This window comes from Dendrobates tinctorius, unplaced genomic scaffold (assembly GCF_039654945.1).
Source record: "Dendrobates tinctorius isolate UK_male_01 unplaced genomic scaffold, ASM3965494v1 ptg000165l, whole genome shotgun sequence".
In the NCBI taxonomy this organism is placed as follows: Eukaryota; Metazoa; Chordata; class Amphibia; order Anura; family Dendrobatidae; genus Dendrobates; species Dendrobates tinctorius.
The window spans coordinates 21,770,872-21,794,566 of NW_027361832.1; the positions used below are offsets into that span (position 1 = coordinate 21,770,872).

Sequence of the window (23,695 nt, forward strand, 5' to 3'; positions counted from 1 at the left end):
TATTACATCTAGAGGGACCAATCCCTTTAAGGTTACAGAGAAGAAAATCAGATATTTTGGCAGCAGTGAAAGTAATATTTTACTAAACAAAGTGTCTCCCAGCCATCCACACAACTTATCTTCAAGTCAAAATTGGGCAGTTATTGTTCTTATTTTATTCTCGCATTCCTTTTTTTTATCTTAATACGCCGGCTATGCCGTTCTAGAGATAAGCGCCATTTTATTTAGTGCTCATTTTTATGTTCATTATCAAAGTGGCATTACTCACTAGGTAATAATGCAGAGCGTCTCTGGGAAATTCCATGAGTCACTCACTATTGGTATAAATCATCAAAATTAGCAGCAAATAATATGGTCTATATCCCTGAAATTCTTTGGCAGATTTAAAAAAAAAAAAAAAAAAAAAAAACAAGATGAAAAACTGGCCATTTTTTACCTGGTGACTGGTCTTCTTCAAAAACTTTATTTATAATATGTCTTTTTAGAGCAATATGCTCATTTCTCCACTTATGAGCATCTTCTTCCTCTTCCCCACTTCCTGAACTCACTGTCCACTGAAAAATAGCTGAAATCCATTTTACCCAAAACAAGATGGACTGCTAGTGCAGTGAGGGATCCTCACATAGTAAACTCTATGGAGGGGGAAAAGCAGAAGAGGAAAGTGAGAGAGGCAGTCAGTGCTGCAGCTTTCCAGTGTTTTATCTCACCTCAGGGCTGTATTCATAGCAACACTGCTCAGTACTGCTGTATAATGTCCTCCAAACTGCTGCTGCTGCTTTTAGAGACAGGAGAATCCTTCATGCATCTATATACTGTGTAAAGGGAAGCATAATAGCATCTAATCTCCACTCATTCCCTCAGACACATTGGAAAAATAGAACCGCAACATGAGTAGAAAACTACAGGATACATGTCATGTAATGAACAGAAATAGTGTCATTGCTTATGAACACACAGAACAAGTTATTTTGAAAAGGTACTTACAACCAAAAGTGCTATAGTATGAACCTCCAGTGAAAAAAAAATTCCCAACATTGTTAAATCATCATGTATGGGAACAGAAGCTCGCCAACTACTACCCCGCTTGGGCATCTTACATAACAATGGCATGGAGAAGGGCGGCAGTAATTCAGTTCACAACTTTGCCTCATATTGAAATGGATGATGTGTGCAGCCTACAAGTAGGAGACTCTAGGTTACAGCATAGAGTCCTCATTTAAAAAAAAAAATCCATCTCAAGAACAGGGTCCTTTCTCAAATTTGGGAATCATCTCTCTCAATTCAGTTCTATTGGACTTAAAGGATAGTTAATCAAGTACACCCAAGCTGGTGGTCGGGGGACAGCCGGTCCTTAGATAGGTCTTTATCCACCTTTTGTGGATATGCCATAAAGATCTGAGATGATTATACTCCTTTACGTTTACACATTGAGGAATATAACTAAACAGGTATTCAAAACGGATCACAGCAGGTGTGCATTACATCTCTCTTGTTCCAGCTTCTTTCCTCCTGTTTGTTCATGTTTTCTATATTAATGCCTGAGTAGTCTGTCCACCTCTGATATAGAATATATATATATATTGTATATACTGTATATATATATACATAAAACTTCCATGGGTTTCAATCAATTCTCTAGGAGATATCTAGTAAAGCCCTTAAGATGAAGTGAGCCTACGAGTGAAGAAAAGCACAAACAAAGCTCCATCTCCTGCGTGAAGGTTATTTCTAGTCTTTATATAAATAGGTCATGGCGTTCTTTATAAGAGGATGTCATTTCATTAGTGAAGAACATTTTAAAGTTTGGCTTTTTTATAATTTTTTAAAGCATTTTTTGGGGGGGAGGTTTTAGAATTCGGTTTCAAAATTTAAAACCTTTTCAACTAAAATGAAAATATCCAGTAATGAGACTTCATTCCAATCGAAGCTTCAATGGTCTGGCACAGCTGGAGCATAAAGTTCCGCTTCCCCCAGAGCTTCCCATCTGTTTTCCCTCTGTTTATGGCCCCTCTTTAGGTTGATAAAACTCTATACATAGTGATTATGTTATCAGAGCATATTGCAAACTATCTCCAAATAGTAAGTTTTGGCTTCCCCGAAAGATGTTGGAACCTAGAAGGACAACTGATTGTTTCACATTTCCTATTTTTTTTCAATGCAACATCATTTACCAAGTTGGGATAATTGCCTGCATTCTAATTTTTCGAGAATGCTGCTAATAAGTTATTTCTAGTCAGGTCTCAGTTGAAACACATTCCCATTACAAACAGACACATCTGTTCCTGGGAGTTATTGCCATAGAAATTTTACGCGAGGAAGTACATTTCCAATCAGAATCCTTTTCAGTCGCGCGCTGCTGATTTTTCTATTCAGCTGGAGTTTAAAAATATACTTCGACTTTGATTGCTTTTCTAATGTGGTCCCTTGTTTAAAAAACCACCTACGAAAATGGTCCACCTGTTGCACTTGCTCCGGAGAATTAGACTGTTAAGGAAAATATTCACGAAGAGTGAATAGGAGGGGATTGCTCATGATTTATACGGCAACCACAGGTTGGAATATTTTTTTCTCCAAAGCAACGATGTCATTTTCAAATATTATAAGGTTTTATTAAGTAGGGATTTGGCAGATTAGGCTAGTTTCACACTAGCGTTTATTCGACGCAGCGCACGGCGCCACTAAGCCCCGCCCCCTGCCGGCTCCCTGCCCGCCCCATCCGGTCATCGCCGCCTACTATCGCACATGGACGCTTGCGATCTGCGCACCCTATCTTTAGCATAGTGTGCGCAGATCGTGCGCTGGCCGTGCGCTAGTAGGATTTTGGTGTGCGCTGCGCATTTTTGAAGGTGCGCCGAGCGCGCCGAAATACAACATGCTGCGTTCGGCGCACACTGGCGCACCTTCAAAAGTGCGCAGCGCATGCCAAAATCCTTCTAGCGCACGGCCAGCGCACGATCTGTGCACCCTATGCTAAAGATAGGGTGCGCAGATCACAAGCGTCCATGTGCGATAGTAGGCGGCGATGACTGGATGGGGTGGGCAGGGAGCCGGCAGGGGGCAGGGCTTAGCGGCGCCATGCGCTGCGTCGAATAAACGCTAGTGTGAAACTAGCCTTCTGTAGTAAAGCTGGAGCTCAGGCTGAATACTGATGGCAGACAGGAGATGTCAGAGTTGGATACCAATGCAATTCGGCGGTGATACTCACATTGGTGACACATTGTTTCTCTAAAGGTTGAACAGGTTGGATGTTCATCATCATCTGCATTGATCTAGCTCTTTTCATTTTCTGTCCTTGACAAACAGCAGTATCTCAAAGGGGTTTTGACTTTATTGGCTCATTGAATCTGCCTGATTAGGGCTCAGTTTTGAAGAAAACTGCAATTTATGTGCACACGTTCAGTATCTGCAGCAGAAAAAAAATCTGCTGCAAACACTGGCGTGTTGGTGGGAAAAAACACTAAGTAAATTCTGTGCATTTTTTGTGTGGGTTTTTTTTCCTAGTCATTTGATTGAGTGGAAAATGCTGCAAAAATTCAAAACAAAAAGGATAGATGTGATGTAGATTTGAAACTGATTCAAATCTGCATGGAGAAAATAAGGAGCGTGTGCATGAAATTTCAAAGATATCATTCACTTTATAAAATATAAAATGCTGAGTTTTTTTCTTGAGAAAAATGCGTACAAAAGCAATATGGGAACATACCAACACCATAACACTAGACATCTATAGGACCCCTAATGTACCTTGATGTATATCTTGTTTTTTTATTATGCATTGCGTATACAGCGTCATCATATTCTATGGCACTTTGCAGACCACATCGCTGTCCCCATTGGGGCTCTCAATCTAAATTCCCTATCAGTATGTCTTTGGAAAGTGGGAGGAAACCGGAGACCCTGGAGGAAACCCACGCAAACACGGGGAGAGAAAATAAAGATGCAGATGATGTCCTTAAAACCCAGGACCCCAGCGCTGAAAAGCAAATAGTGCTAACCACTGAGTCACTGTGATGTGTCTTTAAATTCATAGTTTTTTTTTCTGTTAAATTTCTTAAAAATCAGAGCATCCCAAAATTGTGACATGTCCCATTAGGCTCACCACCAACCTTTACGTCATCTACTGTGTGTATATGTACTGCGTGTGATGTGTGCGTGGAGTAGTCCTGTGCTCACCAGCTGTATTATACAGCTTTATTTGCCTGTAACAGCAGCAATCTGCTCTTATTAACTTAAATGCTGCTGTAAATTTCTGACAGCGCCATTTAGGATGCACGGACCTGGGGACACACAGTTCTGGGCACCTATGCGAGGGGCATGATGGGATTTCAGGTTGCTGATGGGATGTCATAGTGGCCAGAATCGGCTGAAGGCCCCCGTGGCTGCGATGTTGGTACTTCTGCGAAGTCCAGCTACTGGTGGGGCTTTGTAGGAGACTGTGATTTTTAGCTATGTATTGCAGTACAAAGAAAGAATGATCAGATGATCGTGGGTTCAAGTCCCCTAAAGGGTGCTAAAAAGGGAAAAGCTAAGATTTTTCTTGAATATAAAGTAATTAAACAAAAATACAAATTCAAATCACCACCTCGCCCCCCATTAAAAATAAAACCATTAAAAAATAAAAAACAAATATTTGTTATTGCCATATCTGTAAAAGTATGATTCATCAAAATAATTATCAAACTATTTAGCCCGTTTGGTAAATGTCATAAAGCAAAGAAAAAACAAAAGGCCAGAATTGCCATTTTTTGACTGCTGTACCTCTCATACAAAAAAATCAATAAAACGTAGTTGAAACATCAAATATAAACCAATGGTATTAAAAAAACATTAGCTTGCCCTCATGTAGCTCAACTGACTGAAAAATAAAAAAAAAGTTTCGGGTCTCAGAAACTCGTGAAACAAATCAATTTTTTTTTTTTTACAAACTTTACTACTTTTTTTCCTTACTAAAACTAAACAAAAATTATACAAGTTTGGTGTCGCCATAATCATACTAACTTAAAGAATGATGCTGCCAGGTCACTTTTACTGCACAATCTTTTTTTCCTGTTCCCTAGTACATTATTTGTTAAAATAAATGGTGTCACTCAAAACTATAACGCTAGTAAAAAAAAAAAAACATGCCCTCTTATAACTATGTTTATGGAAAAATAAAAAAAGCTATGACTTTTGGAAGAAGGGGAAGAAAAAAAAGCAAAGCACAAAAATTGGCTGAGGTGAGTCGGGGTTATCATAGAAGGGTTGAGCAAAAAAAGTAGCCGTTTACTTGGACCAACCAAGGTCTCTAAAAATCTGGGGCATTTGAGAAAGGACAGTTTGATAACAGCTTCAGCCTCTTATAGGGCAGCATATGCCTAACAAGCAATCTATTTTTGATTCCTTAAGGGCACAGTGCCACTACAAATAGAGGCTGAGCAAAAATCTGAAAAAAGGCTAAGCATTTTAGTCTTTGAGCCCTGTCAATGTATCTTATATAAAAAAAGGCCAAATAATGGTGTAGAACCTTTTAGTTAAAAAGGAACATCATTCTATAATTTAGCTCTATAGAGTTACATGAAACCAGAAAAGTTGTAGTGATACATTTAATATGCTACTATGCTGAAATAAGCACATTACCATTGTGAAGAACTGCTTTAAATGAGCATCTGTGGTCCTTCAACAACTTTTAATGCGATTCTGTCACCAGATATCATTTTATTGCCATTTCAATCATTTCTGTTGTATAAAATAAAACGCTTCATCAAATATGTCAGTTCATTGGCGATTCTGTCATTCTCCCTGGAGGCTAATCAGTTGCTCTTTAAGTTCAACATCATTGACTGCTATCCTCACCGTCAGAGACTAATCGGTAGTGACACATCTTATAGCTCAAAGGCGGGTGAGAAGAAAATGTATTAGTGTCTCAGGAAACACCATGATCATCGCTTTACATGCAAAGAGCTGATGGATATTACATTTCAACAGTTATCCAAGGCCGAAATGGCGGAGAGGATATTCAACCGAGATTCTTCCGTTTTCAAAGGGTTCTTAAATTATTCTGAGTGAAGGATTGGGGTCAAAAATACACATTGGACACATTTTCTTTCACTTTATAATCTTCTCTTGCGAAAAGCTGGGTGAGTGACCTGTTTCCTCATGTGCCACCTTGTACAGACTGTCTACAGAAAGTCACCATTATTTAACACTTCTTCAGGCAGTTGATGAAAGAATAAAACTTTGCTCTGAAGTACTCCGAAGTAGACTAACTTATGCCACCAGTGATCCTCCGAGAACCATTTGTTCGTTTACCCTTAATATTTTTTAATTAAAGATAATATACCCCCAGCACATTTTATGAATTCCTTAATGGGGTTGTCCTGTTTTAACTATTAATAATCCATAGTATAGTATATAATAAACTGAACTTATACTCACCCTCACTATGTACAGCAATTAACAACATCGCTGCTGGTCACTGCTTCAGCCATTAGACAGTACCACACCTTTGTTGCTGTTAGACACGGTCAACTCATCACCTGTCGAGTATGGGGCACCATACACCAGCTTCCGACTTATGCCGTAAATGTACGGCACATGTCATGAAGGGGTTAGACAGTTACTGAATGGTACAGTGTTTTGTTTTTTTTTGTTTTTTTTTAAAATGGAATGAACCAATAAACTACAGGACAACCTCTCATTTTATTTTTGGACCTTTACCTATCTGAGGAACAGTTGTGGAGGCTGGGTGCGTGCCATCACTTAGACAAGCCCTATAGATATTTCCTAGTAGGACATTAGTAATGCTCTGCATTATCTCAGAGGGAGAGCCACGATAAAAAAATTTGCGCACACTGAAATTTTATTTTTGGGTGGCATAATGTGGATTAAATGGGTTGTTCCACAACTGCAACCTAACAGCTATCCACAATATAGGTGGTGTTAAGTCACTGGTAGTCCCAATGCTGGGAACAGCATCAACCACAATACTGGGTGTCTTAAATGACAGAATCCCCATTCTTGTAAACAATGGGGCCAACAGCGATCCAATATCTATAACCTATCTTGCAATTTTGAGACAAATATAACTATAATAAAAGCTTGATTTTGAAAGATTACCCTAAATCAGGGATTTTAATGAGAAACATGTCTACGGCTAAAAGAACGCATTTCAGAAAACCAACTAAATGGTGCATTTCTGGAGTAGGTCACTGATACTGGAGTGTAGCTCATTTCTAGGATGTAGTTATTCTCATGTCCTCAAATAGGTTTGGTTCTCACACAGACTGATTTTTTTTAGCTTATTGTGCACCCAGGAAATCTTTTAATCAGTATTAGGGTATGTACACATGGTGTCTTTTTCAGGCAAATTTGTACCTGGAAAAGATCTCAATAAGGCTAGGTGCATCCAACCGGACTGTATGTTCTCTCATCCAAGAAAATTGTGTTGATTATGCAAATCACACATTGATCAATGTGATCATAGTGTGATCTGATTCTCTATTGTGTGAGTTCCTGGAAACCAGAAAGATGCGTTCAGAAGTGTTTTAGTTTTGGAAACCAGAATACACTGAAATGTCATCCGAATACAATTCAATGGTTTCTATGCATTCATTGACTTGCATGGCCAGGAGCAATTTGAATATCAGATCAAACTCGGACATGCTGCAATTTTTTCCCCGCACTGGCTCTGTCCGCGGAAAAAATCGGGCATGTGCGTGGCCCTATAGCATAACATTGGTCCAAATATGATTCAATGTTACTCTGTTGGATTGCACTTGATCTGATAATAGGGTCATGTGCACGAGTCGTAAAAATTAAAAATAATGAGCACGTACACAGCAATGTGAAAATGACTTTCTATGCCTATATTCCATCTTTTTAACCTTTTTACCTGCTCTGGTCATCGAAAGTCGTGAAGCATCTAAAAAAAAGTTCAGGCTGCTTATGCTTGAAAGGTGCAACTATTTCAAAAGCCGCTGGAGAAGATAAAGAAGATGGTTCAAGAAAAACACTCTGGGCGTTTTCCTCAATCATCTTCTGCTTCAAAAACTATGCCGGTACGCTACATCTATAAGATGCTGTGTGCACATACCATTAGTCTTTTTATGATAGTTGTGTATTTTACACTTCGATTCAGAAGACTATTAATATACAAGTATGAACCAAGAACTTGAGAATTGTTAATTAGCATCACACCACTCATCCTTTTTTACACGTTTGTACATAAATATACAGAGTAAGTAGAGCAAAAGTTGGGAATAAATAACACGATCCTACCTGTATAAAGAGGAAATTGGCCTCTTACTTCCCAGTTTTGGTCTATAAGGTTTCGGTTCTCCGGCCATGTTGATGTCTGTAAGAAATATTTAAAAAGTGTTATTAGATAATCTAAAACATTTACTGTAAAATACACCAAAATTTAAGTTTCTTATGAATCATAGTCTTTCCTGTTTGGATAGAAACTCCTAGTTTGAAGCAAAATTATAGTTTAGATAGATTATCAAAACTTCTCATGAAACTTCTAGGCTTGTAGGAGCAATATGAATTCTACATTCGTCCATAGAATTAACAGAGCTCTCTGCCATCTTGGATGTATGACTGAATTTAATTGACTTATAACAATGCAGGTGCCTAGAAATCTGTACTACTAAAACATTACGGAATCTTTTAGTATGCAATTAGTGACTCATTTGTAATTACCTTGTCTGAAATGACACCTCATGCTAAATTGTTTTTTGGCATCTCAACCCTAAACACTCAATTTTACAAGATAAAAACCTGATGAAAGGTTCCCTTTAAAGGAGAAAGAGTTGAAGGTAATAATAATGGCTTTCTTCCCTGGTTGATACTTAAGTTAACATTATACTGGATGTTTCATGTTACCAAAACAATTTTAATCAGAAGAGACAATTCCTCTAAAATTTTTGAAAAGTCACTCATGTATTGTATTTATAAGTAATTGGCATGAAATTGCCAACATTTTCTCTGTTTTTGTCTTGTATTTGTTCTCTACCAGTTGCTGTAAATGTGCCAATTTCATCCAAGATTCAAATTTTTAGAAACAGAAATAATTGCCAGGTATTCTGATTTCCTATCATATGAATATAAAAATGATTTCTAGAACCAAAGGAAATGATAATCACCAAATTATTTTTTTTTTTGGACCACATTTTAAACATAGCCCATGTTAGTGTCTTGTGTGCCCTACTATTCCATGCATGGCTTCATCTTGAAGGTCATATTTAATTACCTCATAGTTTGGTACATAAGTTTTAATTCAAGTTAGAAATATTAATGTTTAAAGCACCAAGGTTTAGGTGTGATTATTAATTTTGCAACCCCTATAGCTAGGCACATGAAGGGGCATGTAAAGTCATAAGTCATTAGTTGTGGAGGTTCATTACATTCCAAAACAAACATAGCTAAGCCTCCATCCTTCAGTCAACATTAGCTAAAGGGAATCTGTCAGTAGAATCAGCCCTCCTAAGCCGTCAATATGGGCATGTAGGTTATAGGAAGCTAAATAAAATGATACCTTGATATCTGTGATCTGATGTCTTATTCCAGAAAAATCCATTCTTTCCAGACTATGGGCTGGCTATAGATCTGTATGAGAACCTGCCTCCAAATATTATTATATTATTATTATAGGGGGAGTGACTAACTCAGAACAGTAAAACTGAACTTTTGTGATCTTTGTCTTCTCGCAAACACTCACACTGTTCTGTATGTGCGTAGTGGCGACTGAGCAGTAGCCCTTTAAGGTGTCATCACTATCATCTATGGTTTTTGGTTTTTTTCAACACCGCATACTAATTGTAAGGTCGTTCTACATGTCTTTCCAGCAAGCGGTATAGCTGATACTCATTTCATTTAATATTCTAGTAGGAGCAAGCACTGTAACAATATTTACTGGTCACTATTGTAACCAAATCACATGTGCAGCATTACGCACTTCCTGGCTTGTATTCAGGTGCGCCTGAAGCATGCGTTGTAATATGTTTACCGGTTACTATGACAGCCAAAACCACATGAGCAACTTTACGCTCTCCCTGTTGTGTGTGTGTGTGTGTGAAGTGGCGCCTGCGCAGTAGCTTTCCAAGCGGTCATCATCATTATCTGTGTTTCTTAACACCGCATGCTAAGTGTAATGTCGTCTTACATGTCTCTCTAGCAAGCGGTATAGCTGCTATTAACTTAATATTCAAGTAGGAGCAAGCGCTGCAATAATATTTACTGGTCACTATGGTGATTAAGTCACATGTGCAGCATTACGTTCTTCCTGTTATGTTTGCAGGTGCGCCTGCGCAGTAATTCTCTAGGCCATCATCATCATTATCCGGGCTTTTCAATGTAGCACATGAAGTGCAATGATGAGTCACACGTCTCTCTGGTAAGTGGCACAGCTGCTATTTATTTGGCATTTAAGCAGGAGGATAAAAACACACTGAATACGTCACTGATTACCCCTGAAGAAGCCACCACGAGTGACGACACACGTCGGGTACTCTGTCAGTTCCAGGCTGACTATTTGCTTGTGCTTTTTTGCACCATTAATTAGTAACTTTCAGACAGGTTTTTACTTGCAGTCCGGTCCCCACTTGAGCAACTATTCAGAGACCTATTTCCACAGGGAGGATTTTTGGCCTTGCTATACAACCTCATGTTTCAATTGTAGGAACTCCATGTCTGGGTGAAGTATTAGCTCACATGGGTTCATAGGTTCATATTTTTTGTCTGTTACCCTTACAGCTCACAAATATAGTTTTTGAGTTTGTATAATTGTCACGTTTTAAAAATCTTGACTGTGCTCTCAGTGTGGGGTTTTTCCATTTTTAGTGAGCTTAACACGTTTTCCATGTCCGTTATTTCATTGATGGTATGCTGCTTATTTGTGTTTTGATAAAGGTGCTTGCATTTATGTCTCCTGGCTCACGGGCTTTATTACATGAATATGTATAGTCAATATATGTCACAATAGTGACTATTTTAATGTTTTTAAAAAGAAGTTTGTGTGTTTTTTGGTGTTTAATAAAAATAAAATATTTTCTATGCGATTTCCATGTTGTGTGGTGATCCCTGTTGTGAATTCACTTTCTGGCCTACCTCTGGTTACTGGTGAAGGTAGTGGAGATGGTTATATTGACAGAGGGGTCACAAGTTCTCTTTCCGGGCTCCCTCTGGTGGTTACAGGAGGTAATGGAGCTGATCTAATTAACAGAGGCCTGCCACCTGATAATGAGGAGGACGATTGGACATTGGGAGTTTCTGACTGGATTTAAGACAGCCGACTGCCTCTATCCCTGCTGGTGATTTTTTCCTGCCTCCTGAGGTCTTAGTTTCCAGCTCAGTCCCCGCATGCTCAAGCTAAGTGTTGTTTTGCTATTGTTCACATTTGATTAGGTTTTGTCTATTTCAGTTTTGTGTGGTCAGCCAGCCCCGGCTGGGGCTGTGCTGAATTTCCATCCTTATGTTACTGTTTGTGCCAGTTTGTTTTTGTCCCTTATTAGATTGGCCTCTCTTTGCTCTGCTTTCAGAATATACCAGAGTGCTGATATAGTGGGCGAAGTCTAGTGACTTCAGTATTTTTTGTATCAGACGTGTTGGGCATTTTTTGCAGGGTTTTTTGCGTGATTGCAGACAGTGTCTTTCCTTTCCTGTCCTTTCTAGTTAGTTTGGGCCCCATCGTTTGCTCAGCCTATTTTCCTACCTGCGTTTGTGTTTTCATCTTGTCTCACCGACAATATATGTTTGGGGGCTATCTATTCCTTTGGGGTCTGCTCTGGGGCAGTTTAGATTTCCCCTTTCTTGCTTTAGGCTTATTTAGTTCTCCGGCTGTGTCGAGGCGTCTAGAATCATCGTAGGTACACTCCACGGCTACTGCTAGTTGTATGGATAGGATCAGAGGTCTACAATCCGCTTAGTTACCAACCTCTCTTGTTTTCTGTGGCTTAGCTTGGTCTTGCTTTCCTTCTCGGTGACCCAATCATAACAAATCCCCCTTTTTTGGCCTATATCTTTCTTCTTGAAATATGGTAGTGGTTATTTTTATAGGTCTGGGATAGATCCCAAGGTTATTCTCTTGTGGTGCCCCCGCAATTCTTTATTATTACTTTTCGCAAGCACATTTGCTGCAGCTTTCACAACTCTGCTGTTTTGAAACAATATTACAACCCTATCTGCCTGTGAGATGGAGGCTGAAGCTGAGAGGAACCTGCAGATGTGCTAGTTATAACCAGACACAGCTCTGCAGTGAGATCAGGAGAGCAGAGAGCTGCCATCACACACCATACAGGTAACTACAGTGTGAAATGTAATCTACAGACCTGAATTTTGGGGTACATGGAATTTTTATTTATCACCTTTTAGTTCCTTTTTTTTTGGAGGGCAGAATAAACATGAATAACAACCCTGGCATTGCTTTTGTTTTTTATTTTTACAGTATTTATCCTGAGGGACAAAAAGTTACATTGCTTTTCACAACATATCATTAAGAACACGGCAATATCAAAATTTTTGTGAGTTTGTTTTATTTTCACAAAATAAATCACATTTGTGTAAAATGGGATTTTTTTTGTGTACTTAAAAACTAAATTTTTTTTACATTATTTATCATTCTCAGGATAATACAGGTGTCTTCTTATAGCTCACTCCTTCTAGATGCCTAGCAGATTTCTGCCTCCCTACGCTCTATTATTCTACTGCTGTCCTCAATGCAGGTGAAAGGAATCATCTTGATACTCCTGCAATCTCTGTATTCCGGCCGTGTAAGATATCAGCTGCTACAGAACTTCCTCTAGAACTTGCTATCCTTTTGTTGGTGAACACACTTCCCACTTGTGGCCTGTAATTTAGACAACAGTACAACTCTTCTTTCTTCTTTAGAAGCTTTTATCCAACTCCTTAACAAACAAAAACTAGCTTTCTATGTGACCATGTAACTCCTCCTAACTTGGGCTGGCATTAACAGTCAACCTTGTTACCTCTGCCTAACCAGTAAAAGTACTGCACATAAAACAACAGGTCAATACAAAAATATATGAGAAATCTTCAGAGAGAGGGGAAAATAGGGGGTGCATCTTATAGTCTAGATGTATCTGCTGAGGCTGTGGATGGGGAGTTGGGGGAGCGGCAGCGACGGAGCATCGGTTCACCGTAGGCAGGAGCCGGCTGCTACGGCTAACACCTGTGCCTGCTGCTAAAGACAAATGAATATTCACTGCTTTCCACACCCATGGAAGTAGAGGGCAGTGAATATTCATTTCTCTTTAATAGTGGACGCGCTTGTTAACCGCAGCCACCTGCTTCCTGCAGTGGCTGGGCTCTGAAATGTGTCTGCTACTTAAGGTAATGAATAATTCACTGCCATCTACTCCTATGGGTTTGGAGAGCAGTGAATATTCATTGGTTTTTAATAGCAGGCAGAGTAGTCGCAGCAGCCGGCTTCCTGCAGTGGCTGGACGATCATGTGTGCCCACTATTAAACAGAATGAATTTTCACTGCTCTACACACCCATGGGAGAGCAGTGAATATTCATTCCCTTAAGTAGCGGGTACTCGTGATCGCCCGACGGCAGTGGCTAACACTGAGTCTGCTATTAAAGAAGATGAATATTCACTGCTCCACATGCCCATAGTTCCAGCGTGCGGAGCAATGAGTATTCCGGCAGCTGTACTCTGCTTGTTAGCTTCACATGACTTCACTGCCATGTGCTGCTTACAAGCTGAAATCAGCTGCCGGCATCAGAACAGGACGCTGCAAGGGAGTGCAGGGTAGGTAAGTAAAATTGTTAATTTTTTTATGTGTTTCTGATGGGGCCATGCATACCAGGATAGGGATGAGAGGGCAATTCATCCCCAAATGGGGATGAGGGGACCATGAATACCAGAATAGGGATGAGGTGGCCATGCATACCAGCATGAGGATGAGGGGACCATGTATACCAGGATGGGGATGAGGAGGCCATGCATTCCAGGATAGGGATGAGAAGGCCATGCATACCAGTGTGGGGATGAGAGGACCTCCTCTAAAACTTAGGTGCGTCTTATAGTCCGAAAAATACGGTAGATTCCTGAAGTCTCACGCATGTGACGCTTAATTTTCTTTGCAGATTCTAAGCAGTTTCACATCTCTTGCATGTCACTTCTTTCAGCGATTTGCATCGTTTTACACCCATTCAAATGAACAGCGGGAGAAAAAAAAGCATATAAAAAACAGAAGCAAAAACGCAAGTATTTTATGTAGCATTTTCCTGCCAACACTCCAGCATTGCCTTAGATTTTTCTGCTGCGAATACTGAATGTGTGCACATTATAAATAAAGTGGTTGTATTGTTTCACGCACTTTACGTATAACTGTACCTTAGGGTTCCTTCAGTAAACTGCGCATCTTGGAGTTGAGAGCGACATCTGGCTCCTGCGGCGGCTGGGGAATGCAGTTCTAGGTGAAGCACTTACAGAAAGCACTTAATGGATTATATACAGTGACTAAATATTTTATGGCTAATGTACAATACATCTGATTAGACTTTCAGTTATAGAAATCATAAACCTTTTCATAAACATTTATTCATAACCAATGATTTTAGAGCTGGCTACATTTGTATAATCTATTATTGTGTTTATTCATATGCATTATATGGAGAGGATATTAAGCGCTATGATGCCTTTGAAAGAAAACGCATTCAATTGTTATCTAAGAGGGGATCTGCAGACTCTTCTTCAAAGCACCATGGAATAGATTGCACAGCAATCACTCATCTAAAGCAAGCAGAACAAAAACCTATTTACATAAGCCACAGGCAAGATACATTATAGCATGAGACATATAAATATATAATGCCCGATGGATTTTGAATTGCATGGGATTTATTTTATGTCTCAGCCTAGTTCAGACCTTCTATCAGTGAGCTACACATCTTTGCTTCCACACCGTGGTGTGAAAAATTCAATACTTGCGATTCCTATCATCTTACTGGAAATGCAGAGCGTTCACATTTGTATTAGTTTCCCGTCTTTCTTGGATAATCTGTTCTTCCAGTTCCGCCAACAAACGGATCTATTCAGGGTGAAGCTAAGCAGCTTATGTATATTTTCCGAACAATAAAAGACCTTGTTTGATTAACAGTGGAAGGACAACTCTGCAAACTTTTCCTTGCCAGTTAGATTTATCCTACTTATTACATTTAAAAGAAAATTTCAGCAATAAACTGGGAAAATAATGTGAATTCTATACCACGTGACATCCAAAAATGATATTGTGAAAAAAGTTCTTAAAAAAGTAAGCTACATTTATTTTAAGAATATTTAGGAAGAAAAACACCCAAACAGCACCACGTGAACACAGCATTTGTACTGTACAAGACAGAGCTGGTATCGTGGTAATGGAGAACTGTAGGTTCCATACAATAGACCCCCAATGGCTATATGCGCCATGACATGGTGCTTTCAGTCAGGATCGTATTAACGAGATATCACCCTATCAAAACACTGGTGTAATTTTACTAAAACTGTATAATTATTTGGTATCGTAAATTTAACAATTAACAATTTGACAAATTTATCCCTGTGGATCACACTGGATGACAAATGTGGTGCATCTTTATAGGGGTTGTCCAATACTAGATTGTTCTTTCATGACCAATGCTTTTCTCAGTTTAGCATTTTAGTTTTTTCCTCTCCTTCTTTCCAGACCAATAACTTTTTTATTTTTCCATCAATATAGCCATATGAGAGCTTGTTTTTTGAGGGACGAGTTGTACTTTTGAACGACACCATTGGTTTTACCATGTCATGTAACAGAAAACGGGAAGAAAAATTCAAGTGCGGTGAAATCGCAAAAAAAAAGTGCGAACCCCACACTTGTTGTTTGTATGGCTTTTTGGTTAGGTTCAATAAATGCTAATATTGACCTGCCATTATGATTCTCCAGGTCATTACGAGGTCATAGACACCAAAAATGTATAGGTTCTTTTTTATCTAAGTGGTGAAAAAAAGTCAAAAGTTTAAAAAAATTTTAAAAAATTGCGCCATTTTCCGAGACCCGTAGCATCTCCATTTTTTGTGATCTCAGGTTGGGTGAGGGCTTTTTTTTTGCGTACCTGGCTGACATTTTTAATTATACTATTTTTGTGCAGACACGATCTTTTGATCCTCTGTTTTTGCATTTTAATGCAATGTCACAGCAACCAAAAAAAGTAATTTTGGCGTTTTGATTTTTTTCTCGCTACGCCGTTTAGCGATCGGGTTAATCCTTTTTTTATTGATAGATCGGACGATTCTGAACGTGATGATATCAAATATGTGTATGTTTGATTTTATTTTTATTGTTTTATTTTGAATGGGATGGAAGGGGGGTGATTTCAACTTTTATATATTTTTTCATATTTTTAAAAACATTTTCTTTTTACTTTTGGCATGCTTCAATAGCCTCCATGGGAGGCTGGAAGCTGCCACAACTTGATCGGCTCCGCAGGTCACCGATGTGCGCATTTACAGCCGGATGGCTGGAAGTGCTTGTTAAATGCTGCTGTCAGAGTTTGAAAGCAGCATTTAACTAGTTAATAGCCACGGTCGGATCGCAATTCCACCCGCGGCTATTGTGGGCACATGTCAGCTGTTCAAAACAGCTGACATGTCCCGGCTTTGAGTCCCACATGAAAGCAGGGGATACTGACATCGGTGTATATTATGGCCGATGTTAGTAAGGGGTTAAACTAAATGTTTGGCACCAATAAAATAATAAAGCCTATACTCACCTCCCGCGCCAGCGCCGTTCCAGAGGTGTCATCACTCGCAGTCCCAGGGCTGTGATGTGATAGAGTGACTCGTGATACCCAGCGCCTAATCAATGCTGGTGTCACTGTCTCCTCCTTTGGACAAACTGAACATGAAGAGGAAGTCCAGGCTGCTGCTGTTCCCTGGTTTCTTCTTCATGTTCAGCATCACAACAATGCATCACAGCCCCGGGAAGATCGAGTTCCCGACACTGCGGGAACGGCGACAGGACAGGAGGTGAGTATAGGTTTTATTATTTTATTGGGGCCGAGCATTCAGTTTAAGAAGGGACAACTAGTATTGGACTAGTAGTGGACAACCCCTAAATTCTGTGACTTCGTGAAATATAGGTCCCATTTTTACAGTCTTTTTACAGTGGCAAAACTGTAAAAATGGGACCTATATTTCACGAAGTCACAGAATTCATTACTTGCAGGACCTCCTTTGTAGTGTATGCATTGTTTTGCCCATGTGGTTTTTTCTACATTGGGAAAACTATCCGGCCCCTCTGTGTAAGATTCAGGGAACATTTCAATGCCATCAGCACAGGAAAGGGTGTCCCTAGACTTATAGAACACATGAGGAAGGTACATGGGGGGAATGCGGAAGCATTATGGTTTACTGGCATTGAAAGGGTGTCTGCACCGCAGTATGGAGGGAGTCATAAAAAACATCTTTTACAAATAGAGGTTAAATGGATCCTCCGTACCAAAAGCCACAGGTCCTTTGGGTCTAAATGAAAAAGTGGATATGTCCGTATTTCTCTGAAGCGGTTATGATTGCTAGTTTTATTGCATATGGTGTATGTAAATTATGTTTGTTTTTATTTTTATTTATTTATTTCGGGGTTTTTTTAAGACATGTTCAGGTAAAGGGTGGAGTTTCTTTTGTTCACACATGTGGTATAAATTAGTGTTTTCTTGAGCCTGAGCATGGGACCTGTTGAAGTGCATTGTGCACGAAACGGCTGTCGTCCGTCTTTTTGCATTTCTCCCGTGCCATTGCCTGTGCTTTATTAACATGAAATAAAGTGAATCATTTCAAGAGAATGGTGAGTGCTATCCTGCTGTCTTTTTCTACTAAAAAACATGACATATCTTCCAGAGAACATTGCTCTAAGAAAAACCACAGACATAAGGAAAAGGAAATTTGAAATTGTAAGGATTTAGCCTTCCACGATGAGGCCATTCTTATTAAATTCAGCAAAAACATGTTTACAAGGAGGTAGTAGATTAGGAGCACTCATATCACGCTACAAGACTTGAACTCTGATCTAGCGGCAAAACCTCTTGGAAATGAAAAACCACTTAATGCAGGTTTTCTGGAATCAATCTTAAGCAACGAGCAATGAAAAGGAAAGGGATTTGGGTTTATCTTTGGGTAGATTATTCCTATGTTAAAAATATGGAACATGGTTATTTTGTAGTTTCTTCAAAGTGATGTAAATAAAAGCTATCTTTACTACTACTCAATAGAAGACAACATATATGCTTTGTAACCTGTAAAAAATTGGATAGTTGCTCAGTTGTTAGCTCTGCTGATTTGAGAACTGTGACCAAGCAATGATATCTAACTAGAGCAATATCAACATGGAGCTTATACTTCCTCCCTTCCTACTCAAATTTAATTTCTTCATTTCTGTACTACCAAGACTCCTAGACAGGAATGCCAATTGTCTTGAGGTTATAGTTGACTCAGATCTTTACTTTACTCTTTAAATCCAAATACCTACTAGTGTCACTTACACCCTAAAAACATCCCCAAAATCTGCCCTTTTCTTACCTTTGAAACTGCAAAAACTCTTACTGTCACTCTGATTCTTTTTCATCTCGAATTCTGCAAATCTTTTTATTCTGAATGCAGCAGTGCGGCTAATATTTTTGTCCAGCCCTATATCTTCTCCCTAAATTTTGCCTTCTAACGTATGTGTCCTCTCTGTTCTGCTAAAGATCTAAAACTAACAGCCTCCAAAACCCGGACCCCCCACTTTGACCCCCATTACTTTTCTCATGCTGCCCCAGTTCTCAGGGAAGCACTGCCCCAGACAATCAGGTTAATACTTAATACCAATATCCACAACTTTAAACATGCCCAAAAACACATCTTTTGAGGCAGGTCTATCACATCACCTCACTAACTTTCATACATTCTTTGTTCCTACATTTCCCTTACAATCTGGTCAATGTAATCACCCATTTACCATACACTCCACATACGCAGCAGTACTTCACATCTATACGTATACAGGTACTGATGTGTGACTATATCCTTCAGCATCAAAATGATTAAGTACTTTTTTATCTTTTTAGATAATTAAGGGTAAGACACCTCTACGTTGTCACATTAAATTTTCTCTGTGCCTCCCTGTATAATTTTTCTTTTCTTCACCTTGAGAAAATGCTCTGAGTCTATGTTCCAATTATAAGTATTTGAGTTTCTGATGTGGCCTATTTTTTGGATCTATTAAGTAAATTTGGTGACTTGTGTTTTTTTGCCTTTTTTTTGAGTGCTTTTTTACATTGCGTTTCTATAGCGTTTTTGATGCAGCAATTTTTGTCTCTTTTCGGTATGTCAACCTTTGAATAAAGCTGCTTTGTTTTTGATACCTCATGTTATTTGGCTTGGACAAAACTTTATTAACACAGTCCTATGCGAATTTAGAACTGCTGATCACTCTGTGTGGCTGGGGCCAATCAGGACTCACAGTTTTGAGTCTTTTAAGCATCAAAAAAACTTTTTACATGATATAACTAAATCAACTTATAAAAACCTGTATGTCCCAAAGAATAGCATCATTTACTCTATTCCTCTATAAATATGGGAGAACTGAAAAAAACGCTTTAAGCTGAATAAACTGGTAAAAGTAGTCTGCAGTAGACAAAGGGAAAAAAATAAAGGCTCTAAACTCCTCCAAACCTTTACAATACTTCTGAAACATAATAGAATGTAAAAGTCAATTATGTAAATGTAAATCATTTTCAAGAGAACAGAAAAGAACTGCACAAACCAGCTCAAAATATTTTTGCTGATAAGCTTTGATTGCTGTTGTAGCTCAAATGACAGTTTGCTGACGGTAAGTGAAGTGCTAACTGCGTGATTATTTCACTGTCGGAATTGCATTGACCTTTTAAAATTACTCTATGCTTCAACAATTTCATACTTACTGTTGTGTTGCCTCATTTGCACTAACAGATGGACTGTGGGCTCAGGTTTATGGCACTCGTCATATTGAATACAGAGGAATGCTTTTATCACCGGCGCATGCATTACTTAGCACTGTACGTCTGATAGTTTTCTGCAAAGTTTACATACAATAAATGTTTTACTTAAATATCCATCAAATTAGGTCAATTTAATTAATTGCACCTATTGAATATTCCCCTTGGATCATAGGGCTGAAAGGAATCATGAGAGCACTTGATAGTTGCATAAATCAGAATAATTTCAAGTATAACAAAAACATTTCTGAATGACAGCACATTTTAGAATACAAACCTACCATGGAGGCCCAACTAGGCACAGATCGCATGTGCAGTTGGGAGTTCTGTTTGTCTGTTCCATTTAAGGAACCAAAAAAATGGAATTCATGCTCAATGCAGGTAAGTTTGCTAATTGATTCAAACAGAAGCAGATTATTCATTGATTATTCCGTAGTTCACCTGGTTTAAATTTGGTTTCAGTTTTCTTGTTCTGTCTCCGACATAATTTATGATCTTTGACTGTCTGCTTGTTTATATATATACAATGATTTGCTGTGAATATCCAGAATATTCATTTTCTTCCATGGATTTAATGTTTTCATTGTTCTGGCTCCATCTTGCTACATTGTTATTGTGTGTTTGCTTCCTGAATCTTTCCCTCCATTCACAATGTATTCTGAGAAAGCTTGCAAAGCACCCTAGTAAGTTTGCAAAGCATTATGGTTTAGTCCAGCCCCCATTTTTCTCTCCAGTCCTCCATTTTCTCTCAAGCCTGCTTCCTGGGAACATTTCATTTCTCTTCCCCCTTGTGTCAGCATCGCTGGTACCTAAACATGATTCCTGTATATAATTCCTGTCTCAGATCAGCCTGCTTAGTTAGCATTCCCCTGCTCAGCTAGTAATGAAGATAATGGATGTTATGTATATTATGTATTCCTATGAACCCAGTACCAATTGTATTTATATGTTTTACTTGTAGTTTCACCACATCAATATACCACTATGTTCAATAAAACACAGATTCAACCTACAGTCTCCTTATTGGACCCCTGGTAAAGCGGTTTAGCTGCCTATATAACTACATGAATCCCGGTTCATTAGTGAGGACAGAACATTTCTAGAATGCAAACAAATGGTCTGAATTCTTCATCTATTCTTCCTTCTTTAAAAAGCTCATTTGTTATCATTATTTACTGAACGTAAAGAAGTGCAGCACATAAACCTCTCTTTCTAAGGCCGGGTTCATAGTAGCGTTTGAGTCCACAGTGTAGTGCTGCGGACTTCTTTACTTAAGCTCCGCCTACTTCCTCATGCGTCCTGCGTACCTATCTTTAACATTGTGTATGCAGGGACATGCGTTGTATGCGGATGCGTCCACGTGCGCCGTTGTGACGTGGCCACCGAACGCAAGAAAATGCAACATGTTACGTTCAGAGGCCACTTCAAAACGACGCACGCGGACACATCCACATACAACGCATTTCCCTGCATACACAATATTAAAGGTAGGTACGCAGGATGCATGCAGAAGTAGGCGGAGCTTAAGTAAAGAAGTCCGCAGCACCACGCTGCAGACTCAAACACTAAGGTGAACCTAGCCAAAGGCCTCATGTTTCATCATTGATTTTCATCAGTTTCATCAGATTTTTTTATCACCGCCATCAGAGTATCATCAAGTTTTTTATTTGAGAAAAAATAGCTTTCCCTTTCTGTCTCTGAAAACAGACAGCACAAGGATGACATCCAAATGCTTTCTGATTTTTTTCACGGACCCATAGGCTTTTATTGGCGAGTTTGATACGACACTCAGATCAATATCAGACGTGTCTCAGCGATTTTGCACAGACCACTTGGTCTACTCCATAAAATTGGTAGATCAATTTAAGTTCCTTTAAAAGGTTGCCATAGCAGAAGTAAATGTTGACGTGCTTCGACAAAACAGTCTTAATCTTAACGATTACAATTAAGATTGTTTAGTTGAAACGTGTCAACGTTTACTTCTGCCTTGCTATGGCAATCTTTCATTGAGCAAGCTATCAAAATGTTAGCAACAGATGACACTTAATATGACTCCATGGACAGACTACAAAGAGTATGTGTATGTAACTATATTTTACCTTTCTACCTCGTTAGGGTTATTCCCATTAGGTTATGACAAATTATCACCACCTAAGATAAGTGATAACTTGGTAATTATTAGAAGACAGTTGGGACCCCCATGATAATGAGAATGGGGCACTGATGTTCACAAACTGAATAAAGCGATGGCAGCACACATACAGCATAATCATCTGCCAACATGATATCCCACAATAATATTTATTTCAAGAATGGTAATTTCTTAAGTAATATTCAGTATGCTTGAATATTATTATTATTATTTATTATTATTTATTGTTCTAGCGCCATTTATTCCATGGCGCTTTACATGTGAGGAGCGGTATACATAAAAACAAGTACAATAATCTTAAACAATACAAGTCATAACTGGTACAGGAGGAGAGAGGACCCTGCCCGCGAGGGCTCACAATCTTCAAGGGATGGGTGATAATACAGTAGGAGAGGGTAGAGCTGGTCGTGCAGCGGTTTGGTCGATCGGTGGTTACTGCAGGTTATAGGCTTGTCGGAAGAGGTGAATAAAGACTGAGTTACAGTCTGAAACATGTAGGCAAAGGAAAAATAAATTCTACATGGAAATATACGGTATTTGAAGAAGTCTTATTGTTTTAATATGTTAGAATGACGCTTACGTTTTTTTTTTTTTTTTTTCTTATGAACCTTTATTGTACAGTATTTTTAACTTAAGTGAACAAAAAAAAATCTCTTGGGGCAGCATCTGCCGTATATAACCGTGGAGAGTCCATAGTGGGAAAAGTACAGATAAATAACGCAGGTGTCCTCAATCTTGGTCTTCATCCCAGTTCTTCTTACCCGTCGGTGCCTTGGGGCCACCTGCTGGTTTTGTCATGATTATCTGATCTACTCGTAGGAAGTGACGGCAGCTTTTGTGGCGAGCTTGATTCCCCTGTATTTCAAAAGGTAAGTATCCAAGACGTTACTCTCTAGCCTGTCCTTCACTGCAGCACCCTCAACCACTGTATAGAAGCCCATGTTCTTGTTCCCCTCTTGATGCATATTTGGAGCATGGCTGGAGGACTCTCTTTTTTAGATCTTCATTGTGCCATACCAGGCAGGAATGGCTTCCTCCATGCTGAGAGGGTGAGCTGTGTTTTACTATATTACTGTTGGTAATTTCACACCACTCCTCTTTGTGTATGTTGAGCCAAGAGTAAAGGGAAGAGGGATACATGTGTATCATGCTGAACATAAGAGAGTTAGAATAACAGGTCGATTCACTAAATTTACTACCTTAGGCACCAAGAACCTTTGTCCAAGCTCCTACTTACTCCTTTATCTTCCAAAAGGTAGGGGAGAAAACAAGGGGATCTGCTACCTTGGATCTAATCCTTATAAACAGGGAGGAAATGGTTGAGGAGGTAAAAGTGGCTGGGACCCTAGGAGGTAGCAACCATGCTATTTTAGAATTTTGGATAACTAGAGGAAGAAGACCTGTGAAGACTCAGACGTCAAGGTTAGATTTCAGAAAGGCAGATTTTAAGGGATTCAGAAAGAGAATTGGAGGGATCCAATGGCTGGATATCCTTAAAGACAAAAATGTCCAGGAAGGATGGGAAATCTTGAAAAATGAAATTCTCAAAGCACAATTGTTAACAATTCTG

The 23,695-nt window shown here is 39.1% G+C and overlaps 1 protein-coding gene across 5 annotated transcripts in view; it reads right to left on the minus strand.

The window, feature by feature from the left end:
* The window catches only part of RALYL (RALY RNA binding protein like), a 937,349-nt gene that overhangs the window by 204,935 nt on the left and 708,719 nt on the right, over positions 1 to 23,695 (minus strand). For all 5 annotated transcript variants that reach the window (XM_073550584.1, XM_073550582.1, XM_073550583.1 and 2 more), the window contains one exon: positions 8,257 to 8,332. In XM_073550584.1, coding sequence (XP_073406685.1) covers positions 8,257 to 8,332 — 76 coding nt within the window. The remainder of the gene's footprint in view (positions 1 to 8,256; positions 8,333 to 23,695) is intronic.